Source organism: Lethenteron reissneri, chromosome 42, assembly GCF_015708825.2.
Source record: "Lethenteron reissneri isolate LAM-NWPU_2019-01 chromosome 42, ASM1570882v1, whole genome shotgun sequence".
In the NCBI taxonomy this organism is placed as follows: Eukaryota; Metazoa; Chordata; class Hyperoartia; order Petromyzontiformes; family Petromyzontidae; genus Lethenteron; species Lethenteron reissneri.
In genome coordinates this window covers 2240864-2263639 of record NC_083820.1, presented here as the reverse complement: position 1 = coordinate 2263639, position 22776 = coordinate 2240864, and the positions used below count along the sequence as shown (strand labels likewise).

The 22776-nt window shown below is 51.6% G+C and overlaps 1 protein-coding gene across 1 annotated transcript in view; it reads right to left on the bottom strand.

Moving 5' to 3' along the window:
• LOC133353044 (doublecortin domain-containing protein 2-like) overlaps positions 1 to 22248 on the bottom strand; it is a 62108-nt gene extending 39860 nt beyond the window's left edge. Inside the window, 2 exon segments of the mRNA XM_061569134.1 lie at positions 5380 to 5434; positions 21001 to 22248. Of these exon segments, the coding sequence (XP_061425118.1) occupies positions 5380 to 5434; positions 21001 to 21302 (357 nt within the window). The 5' untranslated portion in view covers positions 21303 to 22248.
• Between the last annotated feature and the right edge of the window lie 528 nt (positions 22249 to 22776).

The following is a 22776-nucleotide window of genomic DNA, read 5'->3' as shown; positions in this document are numbered from 1 at the left end:
TGTGGTCGTGTGCATTTTTTCCGGCGCCCTCTGGGTTTCCCCTCCACATTATTTGGCTGCAATAAATATTCCACATGATAAGCCACTTCGTTTAGCTATCATTTGTGGCCAGGTCGCTTCTGAAGAAGAGCTATAGCTCGGTGGGCCTTACTTGCTGAAATAAAAATAAAATGTTAAGTAGTTTGTAGTTAGTTTGTAAATGATATCTGACCTAGAACTGAGCTTCCCTTCTTTACCAATCTGCACTGATGAATGTGCTAAAGAATTGTCAAAGTTCTCTTGGGCAAGTGTTGGCCTTCATCCAGCAGTTGGAATTGACAAGGGGCTGTACATTTAAGCCAATTACCCATTTGCAGATCAGAAGAGAAGAGGTGATGCAAGATAAGACCATATTAGTATATCAGGCAAAGACTTGTGATTTCACTTCCTGACTGCTGCGGAACGTTACATGTGATTGTATTCCCATTGGCTCAAGCATCGGAGTACTGCAGCATCTGGAATTGTACATGCCCGTATCAAAACTGGAATAACATTAGTTGCAAATATTTAACAGCCCAAATTAAGAAACAGGGGCTGGTGGCAATGCCTCCTTTTAAATGCAAATATCTAGAATGACGGAATTAACTCAAACCTGACTTCTCTGCAGCAGCTCCAGTCGTCTGGAATGCGTCGCTTCCTCTCTCACGGCACCGCACCTCGGCGTCGGTGTTGTCCTTCTGTGGGAAATCTGAAGACTTGTTTATTTCTAATGAAGGTTTTATTGGCTTAGATCGCCTACGTGTCAAACTTGTTTATTACTTCATCTATTCTCGCACAAACCTGCGAATGTCCTCATTAAGCTCAATTTGAGCGCGTTACGCATTTAGCAAAGGAATGAACGATTTCCGCGTTGCCATCCCCATCGCCTCTTCCTCCCCACCAACAACTTTCCTGACCCTTTGGTAGTCACTTTTCTGTTCCTCGCGTGGACTTTCCGTGTCAAAACCCTTCCTCCTTCTCGTGCCCAAAAAACAGACTTCCCACGCAGATGTGAGGCGCTATGACTGTAACAATAAAATGCGACGATGACGCACGTAGCACTCCTGAAAGCCAAGGTCGGCAAGCACACGGGTGTGGCACCATGATGACCGGAATCAGAATCAGAATCTTTGGACCGGAAGAATCCGATGAGCGGTGAAAGCTCTCTTTTGCTCACAGGTGACCACAACGGCTGTGTCCTCAAGCATCTTCTCTGTCGCCGGTCGGGTGGATGGCAGGGAGGGCCCCATGTCGCTCCGGGTGCCCGAACTTGATGTTGAATGCGTCCGTTGACTTCACTTCGGGGCGTCACGGTGTCTGGAGAGGTTTTCTGTTCGTTTTGTTTCATCGCAGGTGGTATTTGCGCACCCGGACACCAACAAGGCCCTGGACACGAGGTCCCGTCCAAGCAGGCTGATGACATCCTCGACTGCACTTGCGACGAGGGAGAGAGCCCCCCCCCCCACTGGGACATTTGGCCCGTGAATTGCAGGAGGTGGGAGATGGGGGGTGGGGGCATTCCACCATCGGTAGAGTTTGACTTCTATATTTGCGGGGGGTGGCAGGGGTTCGCTTTGTTCCCCTCACATTAGGAATTGCGGCTGTATAATTAATGTATTATTTTAAATGATAAGCCAACTGAAAATAAATTCATTAAGGTGCCCAGGTTTGGAGGGGCGTTGCCCCCGCTCCGTGCCCCCCCCCCCCCCCCACCGCAAACTCCGCCCGTGCATTCCACATTCCATGGCCTTGCCCCGGCTCTGCCCTTTGCTCTTAGAGGACCATTCCGTCACAGGTTGCGTAATTGCAGGCAACCGAGCACGGCTCTCCATGAGGGGACGGACAAACAAGGCTTTGGTCGTGACAAGCGAGCAATAGTTCCGCCACGGTTTGTTTTGACCCAGAGAAAAAGCCTTAACTGTGCCGAACGTGTCTGTGGGATGATAACTCACTGATGATGACTCATTACAGCCGGGGCTGGAAAATTGTTTAACTTGTTATGTTTTTTTTTAAGGTTCAGTGGACCGGTGACTTTAATTTTTTACGTTGGATCGAGAAAGGCAGTTTCGATGTAAAATCAAATAAAATTTTCAGCGTTTTTGTCTCGACGAACCTGAACTGTGCCGTGGCTCGTAAGCTTGTTCGAAGTTAATGAATAGTGAGGCTGGAGGCACTCGTTGGGAATGCATTCCTCTGTGCTCGCGTGTTCGGTGTCCTGTGAGAAAATCACCCGGAATGTGCCCGATCCCAGTCAGACATTGGAAGCTAAGCCAGGATTTGAGCCTGGATAGCGCTGGGTGAGTGAAGCACCGCGTGTGTGAACACGTGCGGTGAAAGAGCTACGTAGCTCAGTTGACCTTACCTGCTAAAAAAAAAAGTTTTTTTTTATTTTGAATGGAAGCCCGAATGCGGAGCGTGGACACGAGCTGGTGTCTGCGTCCGTGCCAACGATGCACAGCGCAATGGCCGTGCCAGTGGATAGACTCTCAAACCCATCCCGAACAAAAGATGGAAAGTCTTTTTGAGAGTCTCCTGGAATGCTCGAGAACATGCGTCCGTCCGCAGCACAGTGCTCCTCACATCAAGAGTCTGTTGTTTGCCAGCGACATCGATTTTAAAACGATAGACAAAGTAAGCAAGAAGCATAGTCGCCACGTGACAGCAAGCCACCCAAAACCAGCCTCACTTAAACTGTTGTTATTGTTTTACCAGGTAAGGGCCCACTGAGCGATGTAGCTCTTTTTTCAGAAGCGACCTGGTCACAAATGATAGCTCAACCACGTGGCTTATCGCGTGGACCTTTCTAGCAGAAAAATACTCTAAAACGCATGTTGATTCCAAATGTGGAGGGGAAACCGGAGGACCCAGAGAGAACAATGCACGTGACCACGGGGAAAGCACGCCGACTCCAAATATGTAGCAGGCATCAGGGTCGGGATCCAACGCATGACCTCCTGTACTCACAAGTGAACACTGGACAATGATGCTTCTGAACATTGTTGTTAGTTCCATTAAATAAATTCTAATTCTAATATTTTACAGCACGTTTGCCAATCCATTGCTGAATGAAGGCCTCCCCCATACCGTTTCAGTCATTGGGGATTGTTTGACGATACTTTACTCTGCTAACCAGTGTGGGCTGGTAAAGGTATGGAGAATAAAGGTTGAAACATAGAAGTAGAGTACAGCAATTTATGTTGGTGCACTGCCCTCTTCTGCTACTGCCCACCACGTAGCCCCGCTGCCCTATGGCAACCTATGTGTGTATCGTGGCCACCGTGGGCTGGTTGAGATATCACCCGCCACTCATGTTAGCTGTGGCCAGGAATCAAACTCAAGTTGCTGGGTTTCATCGTGCAGTTCACCAACTAGCAGGGCACTGCTCCAGCCCGTGTAATTAAGCACGTGTATTGCACGTGTTGACCGCAGGGATCGTATCAAGTTGTTTCTATGTAGACATTTGGATATCATACCGGAGAGCATATTTTGCACAGTTCACTAGTTATAATCCCACAGCCACCCAGGAATGCACTGGGATGTTACTGGAGGCATCCACTTTGCTGTAGTGTCGGCACTGCATCTTGAGATGGACTGGTATTTAGACTATCTACGAATCAACATTTGTACTGAATTACACATTGTTCACAATAACACCCCAATATTATGGATTGCCATGATTTTTGGGAATGAAATTGTCCAAAAGAGATCCACGTTTATAAAATTATCCACGACGGCAAAGGGATAGCGACGAAGCGTCTTTTGTGGCAAAGTTTAGACGACGCGGGGAACAGCAGGGGCCGTCTGCAGGTTTGTTTTAGAGCCCTAAAACAAAACAGTGTGCAGTGCCTACCCCCGGCGCCACGACGCTCTGTTGGCATTGCTGAAACGTGCGACACAGAAGAGATGACTGTGGCAAGAACTGACGCGAATATCTACTTGGGCACGATTTTTATTTTTATATCTATGTAGAGCCCCGGGTATGAAGCGCAAGCAATGAAAAGTTAAGGGAGGGGGGGGGGGCACAGAAATTCTGCGGGCAGAAGCCCTAAACGCCGTGTTCACACGGGTCTGGGGACAGGGCGAGAAAGGGGCCCCGCCACCCCACTCACGCAGGGACTACTCACGTATGGACTACTTGCGTAGGAACTACTTGCATGGGGACTGTGATCAAGAACGCGGACTCTTTTTTATAAGGGGAAGGGATGGCAAGGGAGAAGGAGCAAGAGTGAGGAGAAACAAGTCTAGAGGGTTACTTGGGCACTCGTTGAAGTCAAACAAGGATGTGTCATGGTGCCTTGAGACATTTTCTGAAAGTGTGCCTTACAAATGCAAATCATTGTGATGGTTGTGAACCTAACCACGCAGGCTTTCGCAAACCAACATTGAAAACGAATTTATTTAGAATGCTCTTTGCGATTAGTTTGTTGTCTTGAAGACGGAAGCTTGTGTTGCCTCCGAAACGTCGTGATTTTTATTTTATTTAAATTTATTTTACTTTTTTAATGTTTTACCTACGTGACTTTACCGAAAAAATCTAAGAATATAAATAGTTTGTTGTCCTTCCCCTTACCCGGCCCCGCACCTCCGATAATCACGGTTGGCTACGTACGGTGCGAAAGAAGTTCAACATACATACGTACACACACATTGTGATTGGTAATAATGTTTGTGTGTGTTGGAACTGCGGAATGGTTTGGCCAGGCTGTTGTGGTGAGCCCCTTCACTCCCCCGACACGTGGTGCGAATGTCAAGCGGACAGCGTCGAAGGTCAGCAATATTCTTGCCCGACAAGACAAACGTGAACGATTTATTCCATCGATTTCCATTCGCTAGCGGAGACAACAGAGTGCACAGGGAGGGATGCAGTCTGTTCTCCTACAACGCGTGTAGTTTTCAAAACGCGAATTGGATATCACGCAATGAATGCATTGGGGAACACATTTTTTATAACGCGATTGAGTGAATGACTACATCGCGCGAGTAGGACTAAACGGCCGTACAGCTGCCTCGGTGTAGCATCGCACAAGGCAGGGGGATGCTGCTGGATGCTTCTAGATGCTACCCACGGGCCTCAGTCTTTGTGTCGGCCTGCATACGCATCTCACGTGTTATCGCGGACTGTGCTTTACCCTATATTATACATTATAAGGCAATTTTTCCATAACGCTGGTAGTTCTTCAGGAACACAACTACTTCGTTGTAGGAGAACAGACTTCATGTGCAATGAGAAAGAGATCCTGTCAGACAGAGACAAAGCAGAGGACATTCGAATTAACAGAGACTATGAGAAAAGCACATTCACATTTAGCTGTAAATGTCAACTTCAAACTCACATTTGTGAGCGTGCATTTTGGGGCTTACCTCTGAAAAGCATTTGTTGTTCGTTTTGGGTTTAATGGTTCCAATCTCAGCATAACTGTAAAGCAACACAGACAGAAATTGTTAATTAACTCATCAGCCAGAATTACTTAGTGCAATGTCAATTTATACCATTACACTGTAGCGAACAGCTAATGCACACAAACGGACCCTTTTGTCAATCCACTGCTGGATGAGGGCCTCCCCATACCTCCCCATACCTCCCCATACCTCCCATACCTTATGAGTCATGGGAGCTATTTGACAATACTTCACTGGGCTGGTCAGTGTGGGTGGGTAAAGACATGGAGAATAAAGTGGAAACATAGAAGTACAGTGCAGCAATAGATGTTGGTGCACTGCCCTCTCCCGCTGCTGCCCACCACGTAGCCCCGCTGCCCTATGGCAACCTATGTGTGTATCGTGGCCACCGTGAGCTGGTTGAGATATCACCCGCCACTCATGTTAGCTGTGGCCAGGAATCAAACTCAAGTTGCTGGGTTTCCTCGTGCAGTTCACCAACTAGCAGGGCACCGCTCCAGCCCGTGAAATTAAACACGTGTATTGCACGTGTTGACCTCAGTTTACGTATCACCACTAAGTAGGCCCACAGCCCTATGGCATAGTAGCGAGATGTTAACTACCTCGCCTGGTATACAAGTCGTCGTTTCGATACCGACCTTGACGCATATATATTTGGAGTTTGCATGTTCTCCCAGTGGTAGCGTGGATATTTCTCCGGGTCCTCTGGGTTTTCCCTCCACATTTATAAATACGCCTTTAGATTATTTGGCTGCTATTAATTGCCACGTAATAAGCCACTTCGTTGAGATAACATTTGTGGCCAGGTAGCTTCTAATAAAGAGCTGTATAACTCAGTGGGCCTTACCTGGTAAAACTAAAGATAGATAGATGGTTGGGTGTGTGCATGGTGCTCGCATTTCCGAACACTTTCCAGCTCAATTCTACTTAGCTTCTGAGAACTGATGACATCAGTGCAATATTTGGTCATAGGCTGCAAAGCTACTATGTTTAATTTTTTAAAAAATATGTACGGTTCAATTATTTATCGCAAGGTTATACTGCACTGTGCTGTTGCATAAAACACGCAATATTCAACAACAGTTTAGGAAGAATACGATGAGCACGAATGGGAATGTATATTTAATGCCCTCGCATATCAACTTTTTTTTACTTTAGGCTTCACAGAAGTGTTTGCTGTGGGGAATTACGATGAATCTTGTATCCTCGCCAGTAATACGACGGATCGTGAGTTACGGTTCAATAACGAAAGGCACTACTTTAATCCATGTGTTGATCCCCTGCTCGACTGAGGGGGCTTCCAAAGCCGTGCCACCCGAGGAGGTTGTTTGACCATACTTCAATACTGGAAAAAGAGGAGGCCCCCGAACCGGTTCAGACATCGTTCATCACTGATGTTAGCTGTGGATGGGAATCAAACTCAGGTCCCCCTGGTTCATGGCACTGTATGCTAACCACTGCTCCACCGTTCCACTGCTCTGCCCTGATGCAATGTTGCTGATGCAATAAGCACGTAACCCGCTCAGGGTTTCAATCTCCACTCCGTGGATTCGTTAATAATCATGCGTATACGACTGCGCAAAGTGCTGGTCCGTTCCCAATAAACTTGATACCAATCGTATTACGGCTGAAGGTTCTCACCTTGTCACTTATAGGGTCACCTGTGTCGGTGAGTCCGCACCAAAAGCAGTGCCACATCATCATCGGGGAACAACTGATTTTTGTGTTTAGTTTGTTGTCCTTCCACCGCACCTCCGATGAGCATGTTAGGCTCCGTACGGTGCGAAAGAAGTTCAACATACATACTGGCCATAGAATAACACTGCCCATCGAACAACACTACCCATAGACTAACACTACCCATAGACTCAACATTGAACCTCCGATTAGCACGGTTGGTTATGTACGGTGCGAAAGAAGTTCATTATACGGTACATGTGTAGAGGTGATACGCGCTGGGATTAAGGATCGTATGCACAGTGCGTGATGATTGGCTGTGTAGGTGGTGACGCGCGCTGACGGTGGAGGATCAGGGGTCAGCGCGGGGTCGTGGGTTACGGGGTACCGATTGGCTGTGGGCGGTGACGCGCTGAGAGGGAGTGATCAGGTGGCAGCGCAGTGTGATTGGTGGAGTAATGTTAACACGCGCTGGGGAAAGCGGATCGTAGAGAGAGTGCGTCGTGATTGGGTCATTAAGGAACGACGCTCACGTCGACGCCGCATCAGCTCCGTCCCTCGTGAGCAGGGGCTATAAAAGGGGATGCACACAGGCGTAAGGGCAGTGTGTAACCAGCGAAGAAGGAAGACGGGGATGAAGACCTAGAGCCCTGCGGTACCTAGCCCCGCTGTCCTAAGGGGACCGGGACTCTGTGTAACCCAGAGGCGAGTGTAGTGGGTGTAGCCATAGGTCTACACGAGCCGAATGTACTATGTGTAGCCAGGGCATAGGGCTTACACGAGTCGAGTGTATTGTGTAGCCAGAGGCATAGGGCTTACACGAGTCGAGTATATTGTGTGTAGCCAGAGGCATAGGGTCTACACGAGTCAAGTGTATCGGGTGTAGCCAGAGGCCTAGAGCTTACACGAGATTAGTGGAGTGTGTCGGAGGAAGAAGAGAGACCACACGTTGTATTGTGATACCTAAAGGATTTAATAAAAGTGTGTTACCCGTCAAGAAGTTCCTGCCGTCAATTCCCATACTTCAACTGGCGTCAGAAGTGAAACGGTCCTCCAAGCATGGATACAAGGAGGAACCGTCGGACCCACGGGATTGACCACGAGGACAACCTCGACGACGCGGGCCAGCGGGCATCAGGGGGTGAGGAAGAGGAGCTGCCCACGGGGCAGGATCCACCGACGGCGCCGGTCGAGCGACGGGGGACTGACACCGTGCTTCGCGAGGCACACTCCCGTCTGGCGGAGCTGCTGCTCGCCGCCGCGTCCATCTTGGCGGAGATCAGCTCGTCGGGAGGAGCGGGGACGGCGGCCGACGTGCTACAGGGTCGCCCTGCAGATTCCCGCCAAAACGATTTGGCGATTCCCGCCATTTCATCCGCTCCAACTTTTGGCGGGAACGGCCATCACCACGTGGCAGCGGTTCTCCATGCGCGGCCGCTGACGTCACCAACGCGCGCGGCGGACCGCCATCACACACCCGCCACTGGGGCCGCCATCTTACACACCGACGGGGGGGCAGAGAGGAAGCACGAGGAGGAGGACGACTTTATCTTTCAGCAGCGCCTTCCCACGTTGTCAGCATTCAAGGCGGAAGGCGGGGATTGGAGCCAATTTCAGCGCAGATTTTTGGCGCATCAAGAGATGTCCGCCTGGTCCGACGCTACGGCACTGCGGGCACTGCCTGCCATGCTGGACGACAACGCGCTCGCGGCCTTCACGTCCGCACGCAGGTCGGACCGCTCCACGCTCAAGGATGCGCTGGCTCTCATGGCCAAAGTCTACGGTCCTCCCTCGGCGTGCCGCCATCATTTCTACGCAAGACGGAAGGCGGACACGGAGACCGTGCTCGCCTACCGCACGGCGTTGCTCGCTCTCGCTGACGCCGCGTTCCCTCGTATGGACGAGGAGGGCCAAGATGCGATGGTTTTGGAGCAGCTGCTCAAGTTGGCGCAGGACCTGGGGGTCCCCATCAACACGGCCGACGACACCGATATTTCTTCATTACGGGTCGCCACGAGCATGCAAGCGCACGAGGTCCTTCAACGAAAGCAGGGGGTCGTCTGCAACGCTGCCGTGGCCTCAACTCCGGGTCCGGTTGACACCGTGCCCCAAGTCGTCAGCCCACGAGAGGACGCGTTCATCGCGGGACGAGCGGGGGACTGGAGGTCGGGGGGTCGTTCGCCTCTGCGAGCGGCCCGCAAGCTGGAGCAACCGAGATCTCCGACTACTGTCATCACCTGCTATAACTGCGGCCTTCGTGGCCACGTGGCCTCCGGTTGCCGCGCCCCACGTCAGCGCGCCATGGGACCTCGGCTGGACGACGACCAAGGCCCCAAGTCATCACTGCAAACCCCGGCAAGTCGCGGCACCTCACATGCTTGGCCCGCATACTCGACACGTATGGGTCGTCGCGTTGCGACGAGGGAGAGCCGAGTAGAGTTCGGGGATTCGGTTCGGAGAGGGGGGTTCGGCCGGGACCGGGGAGACATTAAATGGTCGGAATTGGGGCACAGAATAGTGGCTGCCTCAGCGGGTTCATCCGTCGTTACCGGATCGATTGATGGGGTCGAGGTCAGGGTGTTAGTGGACACGGGGGCATCGGCGACTATTATTTCGGATCTCATTTATAATATTCTCCCGGTACAATGTCGTCCGCTTCTTCCGGTGGATGTGCCATTTTACGCCGCTAACGGGGGATCGTTGGGCATTATCGGTCAGATTAGGGCGTCCATTTGCATTGGTGATATCAAATTGTCGGGACCCGTTTTCGTTTCATCTTCCCTGGCGGTTCCTTGCCTATTGGGCACTGATTTTTTGGCGAAAATGCCCATCAAAATTCTCATTGATCAGCGTTGCATTGAACTACCATCGGGTCGCCGTATTTCATTTTTGACGAGCCCTAATGTAATTCGGACGGCGTGCGCTACCATTCAGGCGTTAGCAACACAGACCGTGCACGTGCCCCCGGGTTCACAAATGTTGATTCCCCTCCGGTTACGGAAGCCATGGGGGAAGGAGGCCTCGGAACAGGCCATGCTTTTGGGTCCTTCTAATAGGGCTGTTGGAGGTCTCGATTTATCGGTGGCTCACACTTTGGTTGGGGCAGACAGGGATCCGTTTGTCATGGTTTTAAACGCTGGGGCGCGGCCGGCCGTCATTCAGCAGGGCACCGTGCTGGCTCACGCGGCACGGGTCCCTGCGGAGGAGAGGCTGGTTGCGCAGGCTGATCCGAGCCCCACGAATAGCGTACCATCAAAGGAGGACCTAGATTGGATTGATATGCTGTGCGCGGACTCTGACGATTTGTCAGCGCTACAGTTGGGTGCGTTGCGCGGGTTGCTGATTGAATTTTCGGATGTCTTCAGTAAACATAAGTATGATATCGGATGCACGGACCTGCTACGCCACCACATTGAAACGGGCGATGCGGCACCGGTCAGGCAAAATCCCTTCCGACTGAGTCCTGCTGAGAAGGAACATGTTCAGTCGGCAGTTAACGATATGCTGGAAGCCGACATTATTTCGCCTTCTTCCAGTCCTTGGGGAGCACCTATTGTGCTCGTTAAAAAGCAGGACGGGTCCCTGCGATTTTGCGTCGATTTCCGCCGCCTGAATAAGATCTCGGTGGCCGACGCGTATCCGCTCCCCAGGATGGACGAGTCTCTCGACGCATTGTCCGGTGCGCGATACTTTTCGACTCTTGATTTATTGTCCGGATTTTGGCAGTTGCCACTCGACGAGGAGTCTAAGCCTAAGACTGCATTCCGGACTCCAGGGGGCCTGTTTCAGTTTAACCGGTTACCCATGGGACTTCACTCCTCTCCTGCGACGTTTCAGCGTCTTATGGAATTGGTTTTGTCGGGCTTGCAGTGGGAGACGTGCCTCATTTACCTTGACGATGTCATTGTTTTCGGTAAAACGTTCGAAGAACACCTCCAGCGATTGAGAGGGGTGTTCTTGCGAATGCGATCGGCTAAATTAAAGTTTAAACCGGCCAAATGCCATCTTTTTCGTAAATCCGTGAGGTACTTGGGTCACATTGTCGACTCTTCGGGGATTTCTACCGATCCTGCGAAGACGGACTGTGTCAGTTCGTGGCCGACGCCCACGTCAGTGTCAGACGTGCGCAGTTTCATCGGTTTTGCTTCGTATTATCGCCGATTCGTTGAGCACTTCGCCACCATTGCAAAGCCCTTGCACGCTTTAACGGCAAAAGGAGTGAAGTTCCGGTGGGGACCGGAGGAGGAGGCTGCATTCTGCTCCCTCCGGGACGCCTTGGTAAGGGCCCCACCCTTGTGCTATCCGGACTTTGAGAGTCCCTTCTTGCTAGACACGGATGCTAGCAACACGGGCATTGGGGGAGTGCTGTCCCAAGTCGTTGGAGGGGTCGAACGGGTGGTCGCCTATGGTAGCAGGGTGTTGTCGCCGGCAGAGCAGCGCTACTGCGTCACCCGTCGTGAACTACTTGCCATTGTTTTTTTTGTACAACAATTCAGGCCATATCTCTATGGTCGTCATTTCACGGTCCGGACGGACCATGCGGCGCTCCAGTATTCATTACGGGTTGCCCAGCCCTCGGGCCAATTGTCGCGGTGGTTGGAAGTCCTCCAGGACTATCAGTTCACGACTACGTACCGTAAAGGGTTGCGACACACGAATGCCGATGCCCTGTCGCGGTTGTTGCCTTGTCACAAATGTGCGTGCTTATCGGGATCGGCGCGCTGTAAACCTCCGGTTACGGAAGGTAGGGAGGCGTTGGTTGCGACCGCGAGCACACCAATTGGGGATGGTCCCGCTACCCCAGGGGGTCAGGACTCGCTGCTCTCACTGTCGTTGATTGAGTGGGGCCGTCTCCAAATGGCGGACAGCTCCCTGCTGGCATTGCGCCGAAAGACGGAGGGTTCCGAAGGTAGCCACGACCGAACTGGCTCCTACGAGCTTAAGCAGGGCCTGTTGATGAGATGGGACAGTTTGTCCCGGCGGCATGCGATTGTGGTGCCTTCTGCTGTGAGGGGGAAGGTTGTCTTGGCCGCACACGAACGCCTCTTGCATTTGGGAGTTAACAAAACGCTTGCCCTGCTTCAGCGTGACTATTATTGGCCGGGAATGGGGGGTGACGTGGTGAATATTCTGAAGGGTTGTGTTGAGTGCGCCAGACGGAAACCACCGCCCGTGGCAGCTAATCCACCGCTGCAATCTATTCAGGTCTCGCGCACTAACGAGCTCGTTGCACTCGATATTCTGGGGCCCTTTCCGGTCACGCCTAGGGGTAATAAGTACCTGTTGGTGGGGGTCGAATATTTTACCCGGTGGCCTATGGCGTGGCCACTCGCCAACCAGTCGGCGGCGGCTGTGACGGACGCCTTTGTCCAGGGCTACGTCCTGGACAAGGGGGCTCCCGAACGCTTGCTGACTGACCAAGGGAAAAATTTTTCGAGTAAATTACTGCAGGAGGTGTGCGACCTGTTGGGTACCAAAAAGGTGCGTACCTCCCCGTACCACCCGCAGACGGACGGGATGGTGGAGAGGCTTAACAGGACATTGACCTCTATGCTGTGCCAGCAGGTGTGTGAGTCGCATGTTGATTGGGACCTGCAGGTCCCTGGGGTCCTTGCCGCGTATAGAATGGCCCCCCATGCAGCTACGGGGTTTTCCCCGTTTTTTCTAATGTACGGTCGGGAAGCCGACCCGCCCATGGAAACGCAGCTGGGTCTGCCCGCACCACGAACTAATTCTAAATTGGCAGAGCATATTAAATTTAATATTCATAAACTGACAGAGGCAAGGGAGGCCGCACGGCTTAATTCGCGGGCTCGCCAAATTGCGAACGAGCGGTTGCGGGCACGGAAGGTGTCCGTGCACAATTGGGAACCAGGTGACAAGGCCTGGCTGCATTGCCCTCAGGCACCTTTGGCCACGTCGCCTAAATTGTTGAAGCCGTGGCGGGGACCCGTGGAGGTCGTGCGGGTGGCACGCCCCCAGTGCGTTCAGATAAAATGGGGGAAACGCCGTTGGTACGTCCACCCCTCCCGACTGAAACCGTTCTCGCCTCCGTATGGCCTCCCCTTGTGTCGTGAGGGCCGAGCATGTGACGTGACCGACGACCCTGAGGGGGAATTGTCCTTGCCTGCTCCTCACATGTCTCCGCCTGATCCGCTCCCAGGTGTCTCGGAACTGACTGCTGCCGACCACCGGCGGCCGGATCTTCACGGCGGGGCCGGTCCTTCCAGGCCCGACCCGTGCCGTCTAGAGCTGCCGGAGACACCGGACGGTCGCCAACGTCCCGTTCCATACGACGGACCGGCCAGACGGACTCGCGCTAGGTCGCGCTACTTTGTGTAACCTACCACGTGCGGAGTCGAGGCAGCCGGAGCGCCTCGGCACTGCGTGGGTCACAGTGACACTTGGCGCGTTCGTTTTACGGTGTTCGCTTTTATTGTGTTGTTCGTCGGGCTGTATATTGCTTCATATTTAAGGTTGTGTTATGTTGTTGTTGTTGTGTTACGGGGCACACTGGGATGTGGAGTTCTTTATTACTGCGTTGCGTTATGTTGTGTTGTAGGTTAACAGCCGGGCCGGCTGCAAGCTATGTGGGAGGGGGTGATGTAGAGGTGATACGCGCTGGGATTAAGGATCGTATGCACAGTGCGTGATGATTGGCTGTGTAGGTGGTGACGCGCGCTGACGGTGGAGGATCAGGGGTCAGCGCGGGGTCGTGGGTTACGGGGTACCGATTGGCTGTGGGCGGTGACGCGCTGAGAGGGAGTGATCAGGTGGCAGCGCAGTGTGATTGGTGGAGTAATGTTAACACGCGCTGGGGAAAGCGGATCGTAGAGAGAGTGCGTCGTGATTGGGTCATTAAGGAACGACGCTCACGTCGACGCCGCATCAGCTCCGTCCCTCGTGAGCAGGGGCTATAAAAGGGGATGCACACAGGCGTAAGGGCAGTGTGTAACCAGCGAAGAAGGAAGACGGGGATGAAGACCTAGAGCCCTGCGGTACCTAGCCCCGCTGTCCTAAGGGGACCGGGACTCTGTGTAACCCAGAGGCGAGTGTAGTGGGTGTAGCCATAGGTCTACACGAGCCGAATGTACTATGTGTAGCCAGGGCATAGGGCTTACACGAGTCGAGTGTATTGTGTAGCCAGAGGCATAGGGCTTACACGAGTCGAGTATATTGTGTGTAGCCAGAGGCATAGGGTCTACACGAGTCAAGTGTATCGGGTGTAGCCAGAGGCCTAGAGCTTACACGAGATTAGTGGAGTGTGTCGGAGGAAGAAGAGAGACCACACGTTGTATTGTGATACCTAAAGGATTTAATAAAAGTGTGTTACCCGTCAAGAAGTTCCTGCCGTCAATTCCCATACTTCACATGCATAAATAAATCGAGCGCATAGGCCAGAATTAACAACGCACATCCCAGCCTGGCATCTCATCAGATCTCAGTACGGCTTGGTAAAGATTCCAACTTGTTTCTAAATATGTATGAACACGTTGTGCTGTATAAGCAACTCGGGGTACACGTTCCCCAAGGATTTTCTTGCATGGACATCTGCCCTTTGAAGTGGCTGTGTACAAAACGTGGATGAAAGTATGCACGTATGAATGGGCAATCTGGCTGCTAAAGCAACCAAACAGAGTCGAATTCCCTTCATTCCGCGTGCTCAAAAACAGACTAACACACAAGCACGGTCAAACCCAGGAACCTTGAATCCTCACCGCGTAAATTATTACTTTGACACAGCATAGATTTTAATAACCACAGCCAGTTTTGGTGATGAGTGCATTTGTCAATTGCAACAGCTCCGGATCGACAGCGATTCAATCGCTGGACCATACTCGGGACCCACGATTTAAAGGTTGCACAATGCCCCCCCCCCCCCCCCCCCCATAATGTTTAAGGTTCCCATAGGGGCCCCGAGTTAACACATAGTCCTAGATGGCAGCGATCGATGACGCGGCACCCCACCCTCTCCACCCACTCGCAAGGCCCCTCCAGAGAGCAGCAAGAATTGCTCCGTGCACCGAGGCCTCTTCACACCGCCGCTGTTAGCGCCTTCCCCTCACCCTACATCGCATCCGCCGCACAAACCACGGCCGTCGATGCGGGATTGCCCGATGTGCAAATGGAAAATTAGAAACTCTCCGGCGGTGTGGCGAATGTGGTCATCCAGAACAGACCTTTTACAACGTATAACAACGCAATGCCCAATCCACAAATACGTAGGAGACATCGCAGCGATGTCGCCTACGTACGGTTGTTTGGCTTGCACATCTGAATGTGAAATTGTAGTTGTTGCTCTGCAGCATCTACATCAGCAGCCGCACGAACGAAGAAAAAGAAGAGAGGGAGACCTGACCCTGCCTGTATGTGCCAGAGTGGAGCCACTTTTGTCTAATGTCTCTACAGAGTGGCGGATCGGCTGTAGAACGAGCGGCTCACAACCTTCCGGTTGCGAGTTCCAATTCGGGTTGGGGCTTGACTCGGCCCGTCATCCATTTGTTTGTAGTTGATAAAATTATAACTGCTAAGTTATAAATCATCTGATTGTCATTGCTTTTGTAATGTTCGCCTTTTGGCATTCTCTGGTCTGACACTGGTGAGACAAGGCCATATAGAAGCCTATCTTCGGTGTAGGTCATTCAGTTTCAAGTACAATGCATGTATTATATATCAGAGCATATATTGTTTGCATGTTTTGCCACAAGTACTGTGTGGTTAATGCATGCTTGATTCCTTGAAAAAGGGTATCTATTCGGCGTTTGAACATCTTAACACTTCCTATTTAATTAGTAAAACCTATTCTTACTTTTCATACTTTGATACTGGCAAAGAAAGGTCCCAAAGATAAAGTAAACAGTGGTTGTCCTTTGGGAATACTCGCTCCCACCATAGGAATCTGGAATCTCCACCACTCGATCGGGGCTACAAATGGGAAATGACCACCGATGGTTCAACGCTCATCATTTGATGAGCAGGAGATCACTGTAACTTTTCAGACTAGCAGATGACTTATATACATTGGAGGAATCCGATGAGCTACAAAGCTCATGTCCACAGACTCAGAACGCGTCCTTTGCACCCATCGTCAGAACATCGCGGCGTTAATCGTGCTGCTGTCGGCGAGCAGGAAGGCAGCGTGGCTGACATCGGTCGGGAAAACGCTTCTCTCCCTCTTCCTTCATCATGAAACACAGCGTCGGCACCGAGGCCCCCGACGTGGGGCCAATGCCAATATGAATAGGGTGAGTATTGTACCTTTACATCTGTGTTATTAATGCTGTCAATGTGAAACTTGCTCGAAAGCCTTTACAAGGTGCAATTAAAATAATACACATAGTTATAGCCTACAAATTCTTGTACACGGGTTAAAAACATCCGTAGCTATTTCAGTAAAAGTGAGTCGGGAGAAAGGAGGTGGGCCCACACTCGTATCTTGAATGCCCCCCCTCCTACCCTCCCTTTGGAAAAGGTCGTTGTACCCCTGCCCAGACTCACTAGAATAAAGACACCGAGATTATTATTTTTATTAAACCCCAACCCCTCAGTCTAATGGCAGCGAGACAAGAGTATGGCATCAGCTGCTCCGGTAGTGACTGCATCTCTGGTCCAGTAGCTCTTATCTGCCTGCCACCAAACGCGGCCTATTGATGCTTCGTTTCCATGACCAATGGGAGCTGTGCTGGCTCAGAGGCATGAGGTGTGGGCCCCATTGCCACGATCAATGAGGCTCCCGGTGGGGTTAGGTCAGTGCTGTAGTGTAACCTTGTTTAAAATGGGGGGGGGGGGGGGGCAAACAGAAAAACACTTTGGCACTAGACAGCCGTTGTTAAACTTTAAACAATGTCTAAACGCTAAACTGTATGAGTGGGGTGATTTTGTCCGTCGCGTATTCTGCTGCCGCTCACACCTCCCCCCCCCCCCCACGATCTGCGTGAATGGCTCCGACGTCCCCATCGATTAATTGCCACTGGTGTTAAATATTGTTCCAACTTGTTTGGACTTTATTATGATAATGAAAAATAACAGAGCAGGGCGGCTGAGCCTGCGGCCGTCCCCCTGTACCCTCCACATGTGGGCAGAAATTCACCTGCAAAAATTTTAAGCTGAGCACAGGCGTCGCCTAGGGTGAACTATTTTAACGTTTGGTATTTTTCCACCGTGTAATTTCAACAAGATTAGTCCAGATCCTGGATGAAGTGTTCCATCGCAAGACCTTGAAATACGACAGAGGCTGCTAGTGGCCTTCATCCATCAGTGAATAGATCATGGTTGATGATGATGAAGATGATTATTAGTTTCAACATTGGGGTCGAGTGGTGGCGTCGTTCTGAGCGCGCTGCGCGATGAACCCCACGAATTGAGTTTGACTCGCAGTAACGGCTGACATCAGAGCGAGTGACGGAACTGATCCTGTGCCCTTCCCTTATACCAAATGGTTGCGGTGTGGTCAAAGCCCAATGCCTGACACTGCGTGAGGGGGCCTTCTTCCAGCAGTCGATTGACTAAGGGTGTCTGTCATTTGTTTTTTAATGAAAATTGAAGATGGCAGCTTTCACGCAGCCCTACTCCGTTGTTGAGTGAGAAATCACGACGAGTTTTTAGCAACGCGGCGACCGAGCATCGATCTCCCGGTTTCCAGAGCAACAACGCACATATGTTTTAATTAATAGTATTGATAACCACAATAATAATAATACTCGTAGCAGGCTTTCGCAACCAATATCATCCATAGCACAGGTTTTCTTGGGTTAGATCGTGTAAATATATGTGTCGTTAAACCCACCACCACCCGATACTGTCCCCTGATGAAGCTAGTTGTAATTACTGGCGAAACGTCGTACTCAGATTGTAAATGTTGTGGCATTGTGCTCCAACACACCGGTGTGCTGTACTCGTGACGAATTGGCACGTTCTGTTTACGTGACAACCCATACTAGTTGGCTGTGTCGGGTGGTGGCGGGTTTAACGACACATTTATATATTTACGCGATCTAACCCAAAAAAAACCTGTATTATGGATGATATTGGTCGTGAAAGCCTCCTACGTGTTAAACTGACTAACCTCTATGGGGAGGATACTTTTCTTCAAACCAGAAAATTGGAGAAACTCCGAATGAAGCAGATTAAGTTGTTGTCGTCTTCACTGGCGTTCCTCAAAAGATGACCCCTCTATTTAAGGAACGAAACAGAATTTCTCCACAAATCTCTCTGTCGCCTATTGAAGCTAGTTGTAATATCTGGCGAAACGTCATACTCAGATTGTAAATGTTGTGGCTTTGCTCTCCAACACACCGGTGTGCTGTACTCGTGACGAATTGGCACGTTCTGTTGACGTGACAAACCTTACTAATATATTTATGCGATCTAACCCAAAAAAACCTGTATTATGAACAATAATACAGTAGTATTAACGAACATATACCAGTAATGCACCGAGTGTAAAAATAACGCAGCAGATTTTAATAATGTAACCAACGCTCACAAGTCCACGTTGGTGAAGCGGGGTCTAGAACCGGTTCAGTTATCTCTCGCCACTGATGTTAGCCGTGACCCAATGTCGAACTCGTTTCGCCCCAACTCACTGCGCCACCGCTCCCCCAACACAAGTAGCCCCCTCTCGAATTGTCGTATCGGCTCCTGTGATGTTTTGTTTCGTGCTGTGACCCATGTTGTTCGACACGGCGTCCGACGTTTCGCCGGCACGTACTGGCAGCTTCTTCAGGAGTCGAATAAACAGAACTGAAGAAGTTCCCGGCACGTGGCGTGAAACGTCAGCAACAAAAATCAACTGAAGACGACATCGGAGGGGCTGGAGAGCGCACACTACCGCGACAGTTTAAAACGGAGGCTTTCGCGACCAATATTATTCACAATAAAGGTTTTTGGGTTTGATGGCGTTATTTATAAATGTGTCGTAACCCTCCACCACCCGACACGGCCAAACAGTACAAAATTTCGATTTAAAGCTTTGGTGACTGCAGGGATTCATATTATTGGTTCTTTCGATAAAGTCACGTAGAAAATGTTTATTTTATTATGTTTTAATTATTTTTCCCATTCTTTACCGAAAGAACCAAGAATATAGTAAAAAATGTGTCACGTTGACAAAAGACAAATAGTTCACTACTTTAGCCCACCGGTGTGCTGAAGAGTGAATCCACAACAGATACAGTTTTTGAGTACGACGTTTCGCTGGTAATTACATCCAGCATCATCGGGCAATTCGCGACAACCTGCGCTCTAGCTAAACACGTGCGTGACACGATCGGAGCAGCCGGAGCTGTCCGGGGCTGAGCTCCGGAATACACAACCCCGTTGGGCGATGTCAGACTCAGAATCTGTATCTGTCGTGTGGGAGCAATCCGATGAAGCTACGAAGTTCTGTTTCACAGATGTCCGGCAGTGGCACAGAGGGCCCAAGCGAGTTACATCAACAAACAATACAAATGCAACGATATGTGTATGTAGTCTTTACATACTTTACTTACATTCTTTACCGAAAGTCACGAAGGCTTTAAGCCAAGATATGTATGTACGTTGAACTTAATTTTGCACCCTACGTAGCCAACTGCGGTAATCGAAGGTGCGGAGGGGTGGGGGATGTAAGAAGAGCGAGACAGATACGAGGTAAAGAAGCCGCTACATATATAATCCCTAAATATGAATCAAGTAATGAAGTACAAATTGCACAAGAATATCAATTCATGGGGATCTACAGAGTCGTCCAGATGCCTCGTGACCCCCTAATTAATTGACCAGTAACATTTGTTTCTTATTTTCCTATTCATTTACTTTTTAAATAGCGGCTGCGTTGCGAACCCGGCGACCCGAGTTCGATTCCCGCTCACGGTCAACACCAGTGACGATTATCTGGGCCTCCCCTAGGTCGACTCAGCCTCAAATGAGTAGCTGGTGCGGTGTGTAAACATCGCCACTGGGGAGAAAAAGGCGGTCGGGCGTGGTGCTGGCAACCCACCCCCTCGTCTACCGTTCCGGCCTTCATAGGTGCTCGCTAACAGCACTTGCCCCTGCAGTCTGTTAAGGCTATACGGGGGATCTTTGTATTTTTGTGTGTGTGTGTTAGTGTGTGTGTTGGTGTGTGTTGGTATGTGTGTTGGTGTGTTTGTTGGTGTGTGTGTGTGTTGGTGTGTGTTGGTGTGTGTGTTGGTGTGTGTGTTGGTGTGTGTGTTGGTGTGTGTTGGCGTGTTGGTGTGTGTGTTGGTGTGTGTGTATTGGTTCGTGTGTGTGTATTGGTGCGTGTGTGTGTTGGTGTGTGTGTGTGTGTTGGTGTGTGTGTGTTGGTGTGTGTGTGTGTTGGTGTGTGTGTATTGGTGCGTGTGTGTGTTGGTGTGTGTGTGTTGGTGTGTGTGTGTGTGTTGGTGTGTGTGTATTGGTGTGTGTGTGTTGGTGTGTGTGTGTTGGTGTGTGTATTGGTGTGTGTGTGTTGGTGTGTGTGTGTGTGTGTTGGTGTGTGTTGGCGTGTTGGTGTGTGTGTTGGTGTGTGTGTGTTGGTGTGTGTGTGTGTATTGGTGTGTGTGTTGGTGTGTGTGTGTTGGTGTGTGTATTGAGGTGTGTGTGTTGGTGTGTGTTGGTGTTGGTGTGTGTGTGTTGGTGTGTGTGTGTGTTGGTGTGTGTATTGGCGTGTATGTGTGTTGGTTTGTGTGTGTGTGTTGGTGTATGTGTTGGTGTGTGTGTGTGTTGGTGTGTGTGTGTGTTGGTGTGTGTGTGTTAGTGTGTATATGTTGGTGTGTGTATGTGTTAGTGTGTGTCATGGTGTGTGTGTTGGTGTGTGTGTGTGTTGGTGTATGTGTTGGTGTGTGTATGTGTTGGTGTGTGTGTGTTGGTGTTAGTGTGTGTTGGTGTGTTAGTGTGTGTGTTGGTGTGTGTGTTCGCGTTACCCACTGGAGCTTCTTGAACCTCTCGCTGCCCGCCGCCACGAACTCTCGCCCGCCGTGCTGCAGCAGGCTGTGCAGGTCGGGCACGCGCGAGCCCCCCGCCGGCGTGTAGATGTTCCGCACGGCGAACGTGGAGCGCAGCCCGTCCGTGACCGTGCCCAGGAAGACGTCAAAGTTGCCCACGTGGCGCGGGTTCACCACGAGCCTCCTGCCCGGGAAGAAGGCGTCTCCGTTGCGGTACACGACGATGCTCTTCGCGGGCGGAGACTGCGTCGCCACGAACGGAGTCTTCCCGGCACTGGAGGACATCTCGAGTTTCACACCCGCCGCTGCCCTTCTCGACGTCTCGACGTCAATTGTTCGAATTCTCGCTCTTTTAAAAGAGAAATTAAAACAAACAAGCTACAGGGTCCTAGCGGATTGGCAACCGCCCTACCCCTGGCGACACCCCGCGCACTACGACGCGCGTCTTCGCGCACCCGGCAGCGGCGTGCACCCCGCGGTTGTTTGTTGACGCTCAATCGTCGTTTGCGCGTCTTTTTTGCGCAAACGAAAACCAAAGATTGGGTCCCTTAGCGAATTCCACCTGGCCCGGCAGCAGTAGTAGCAGTCAACAGCAGCAGTAGTAGCAGTCAACAGTAGTAGCAGTAGAACAGCAGCAGCAGGAGCCGAGCGGGCTGTGCGTTGGGTCCCGTGTGCGTGTCGCCCTGTCTCGCTCGTGTTGCTGTCGTGTTTGGCGGACCGGCCTCTTCCTGCTACCGCCGCTGCTCACGATGTACCAGCGCTAAGCCCTCTCCTGTGAGCGTGTGTGTCCCCCCCCCTCCTCCTGCCTGCTCCTCCTCCACGGCTGCATGTCCCAGCAGCGTGGACTCGGCCGTAGTGGCCACTTGAGCGTGAGCGTTGCCGTGGGCACGACGCCCGCTGCCGCCGCTGCCGCTGCTGCTCAAACGTGTGTCCATTCATGGGAGCGGCGCAGGTTTATTCTGCTGTTGCCTTTATCTTGTGAAAGAGGACATCATCTCCCTGGGTGGCTGGAGGTGCCGGAGACTTGGCCTCCCTCCGCCAGGGTCGCGCTTTCACGAGTGTTGTTGCCCCGCGTTGGCCGGACGTTCGATGTTGTGCTCGGCAATCATCTGCCGACGTGGATCGAGTGGCTCAACTCAAGTCGCAGCTCGAGATGACGGCTCGCGCAGAGCGCTACTGCTGGTGGTGGTGCTGGTGGTGCTGCTGGTGGTGGTGCTGGTGGTGCTGGAGGTGTTGCTGGTGGTGCTGCTGGTGGTGCTGGTGGTGGTGCTGGTGCAGCAGCTGGTGCAGCTGCTGGTGGTGATGCTGGTAGTGGTGGTGGTGCTGGTGGCGGTGGTGCTGGTGGTGGTGTGGCAGCTGGTAATGGTGCTGCTGGTGGTGGTGGTGGTGCTGGTGGTGGTGGTGCAGCTGGTAGTGGTGGTGCTGGTGGTGGAGCTGGTGGTGGTGGTGCTGGTGGTGGTGCTGGTGGTGGTGCTGCTGGTGGTGGTGGTGCAGCTGGTAGTGGTGGTGCTGGTGGTGGAGCTGGTGGTGGTGCTGGTGGTGGTGCTGGTGGTGCTGCTGGTGGTGATGCTGGTGGTGGTGGTGCTGGTGGTGGTGCTCGTGGTGGTGGTGGTGGTAGTGCTGGTGGTGCTGGTACAGCTGCTGGTGCAGCTGCTGGTGGTGATGCTGGTGGTGCTCGTGGTGGTGCAGCTGCTGCTGGTGGTGGTGCTGGTGGTGGTGGTGCTGGTAGTGGTGGTGCTGGTGCAGCTGCTGGTGGTGG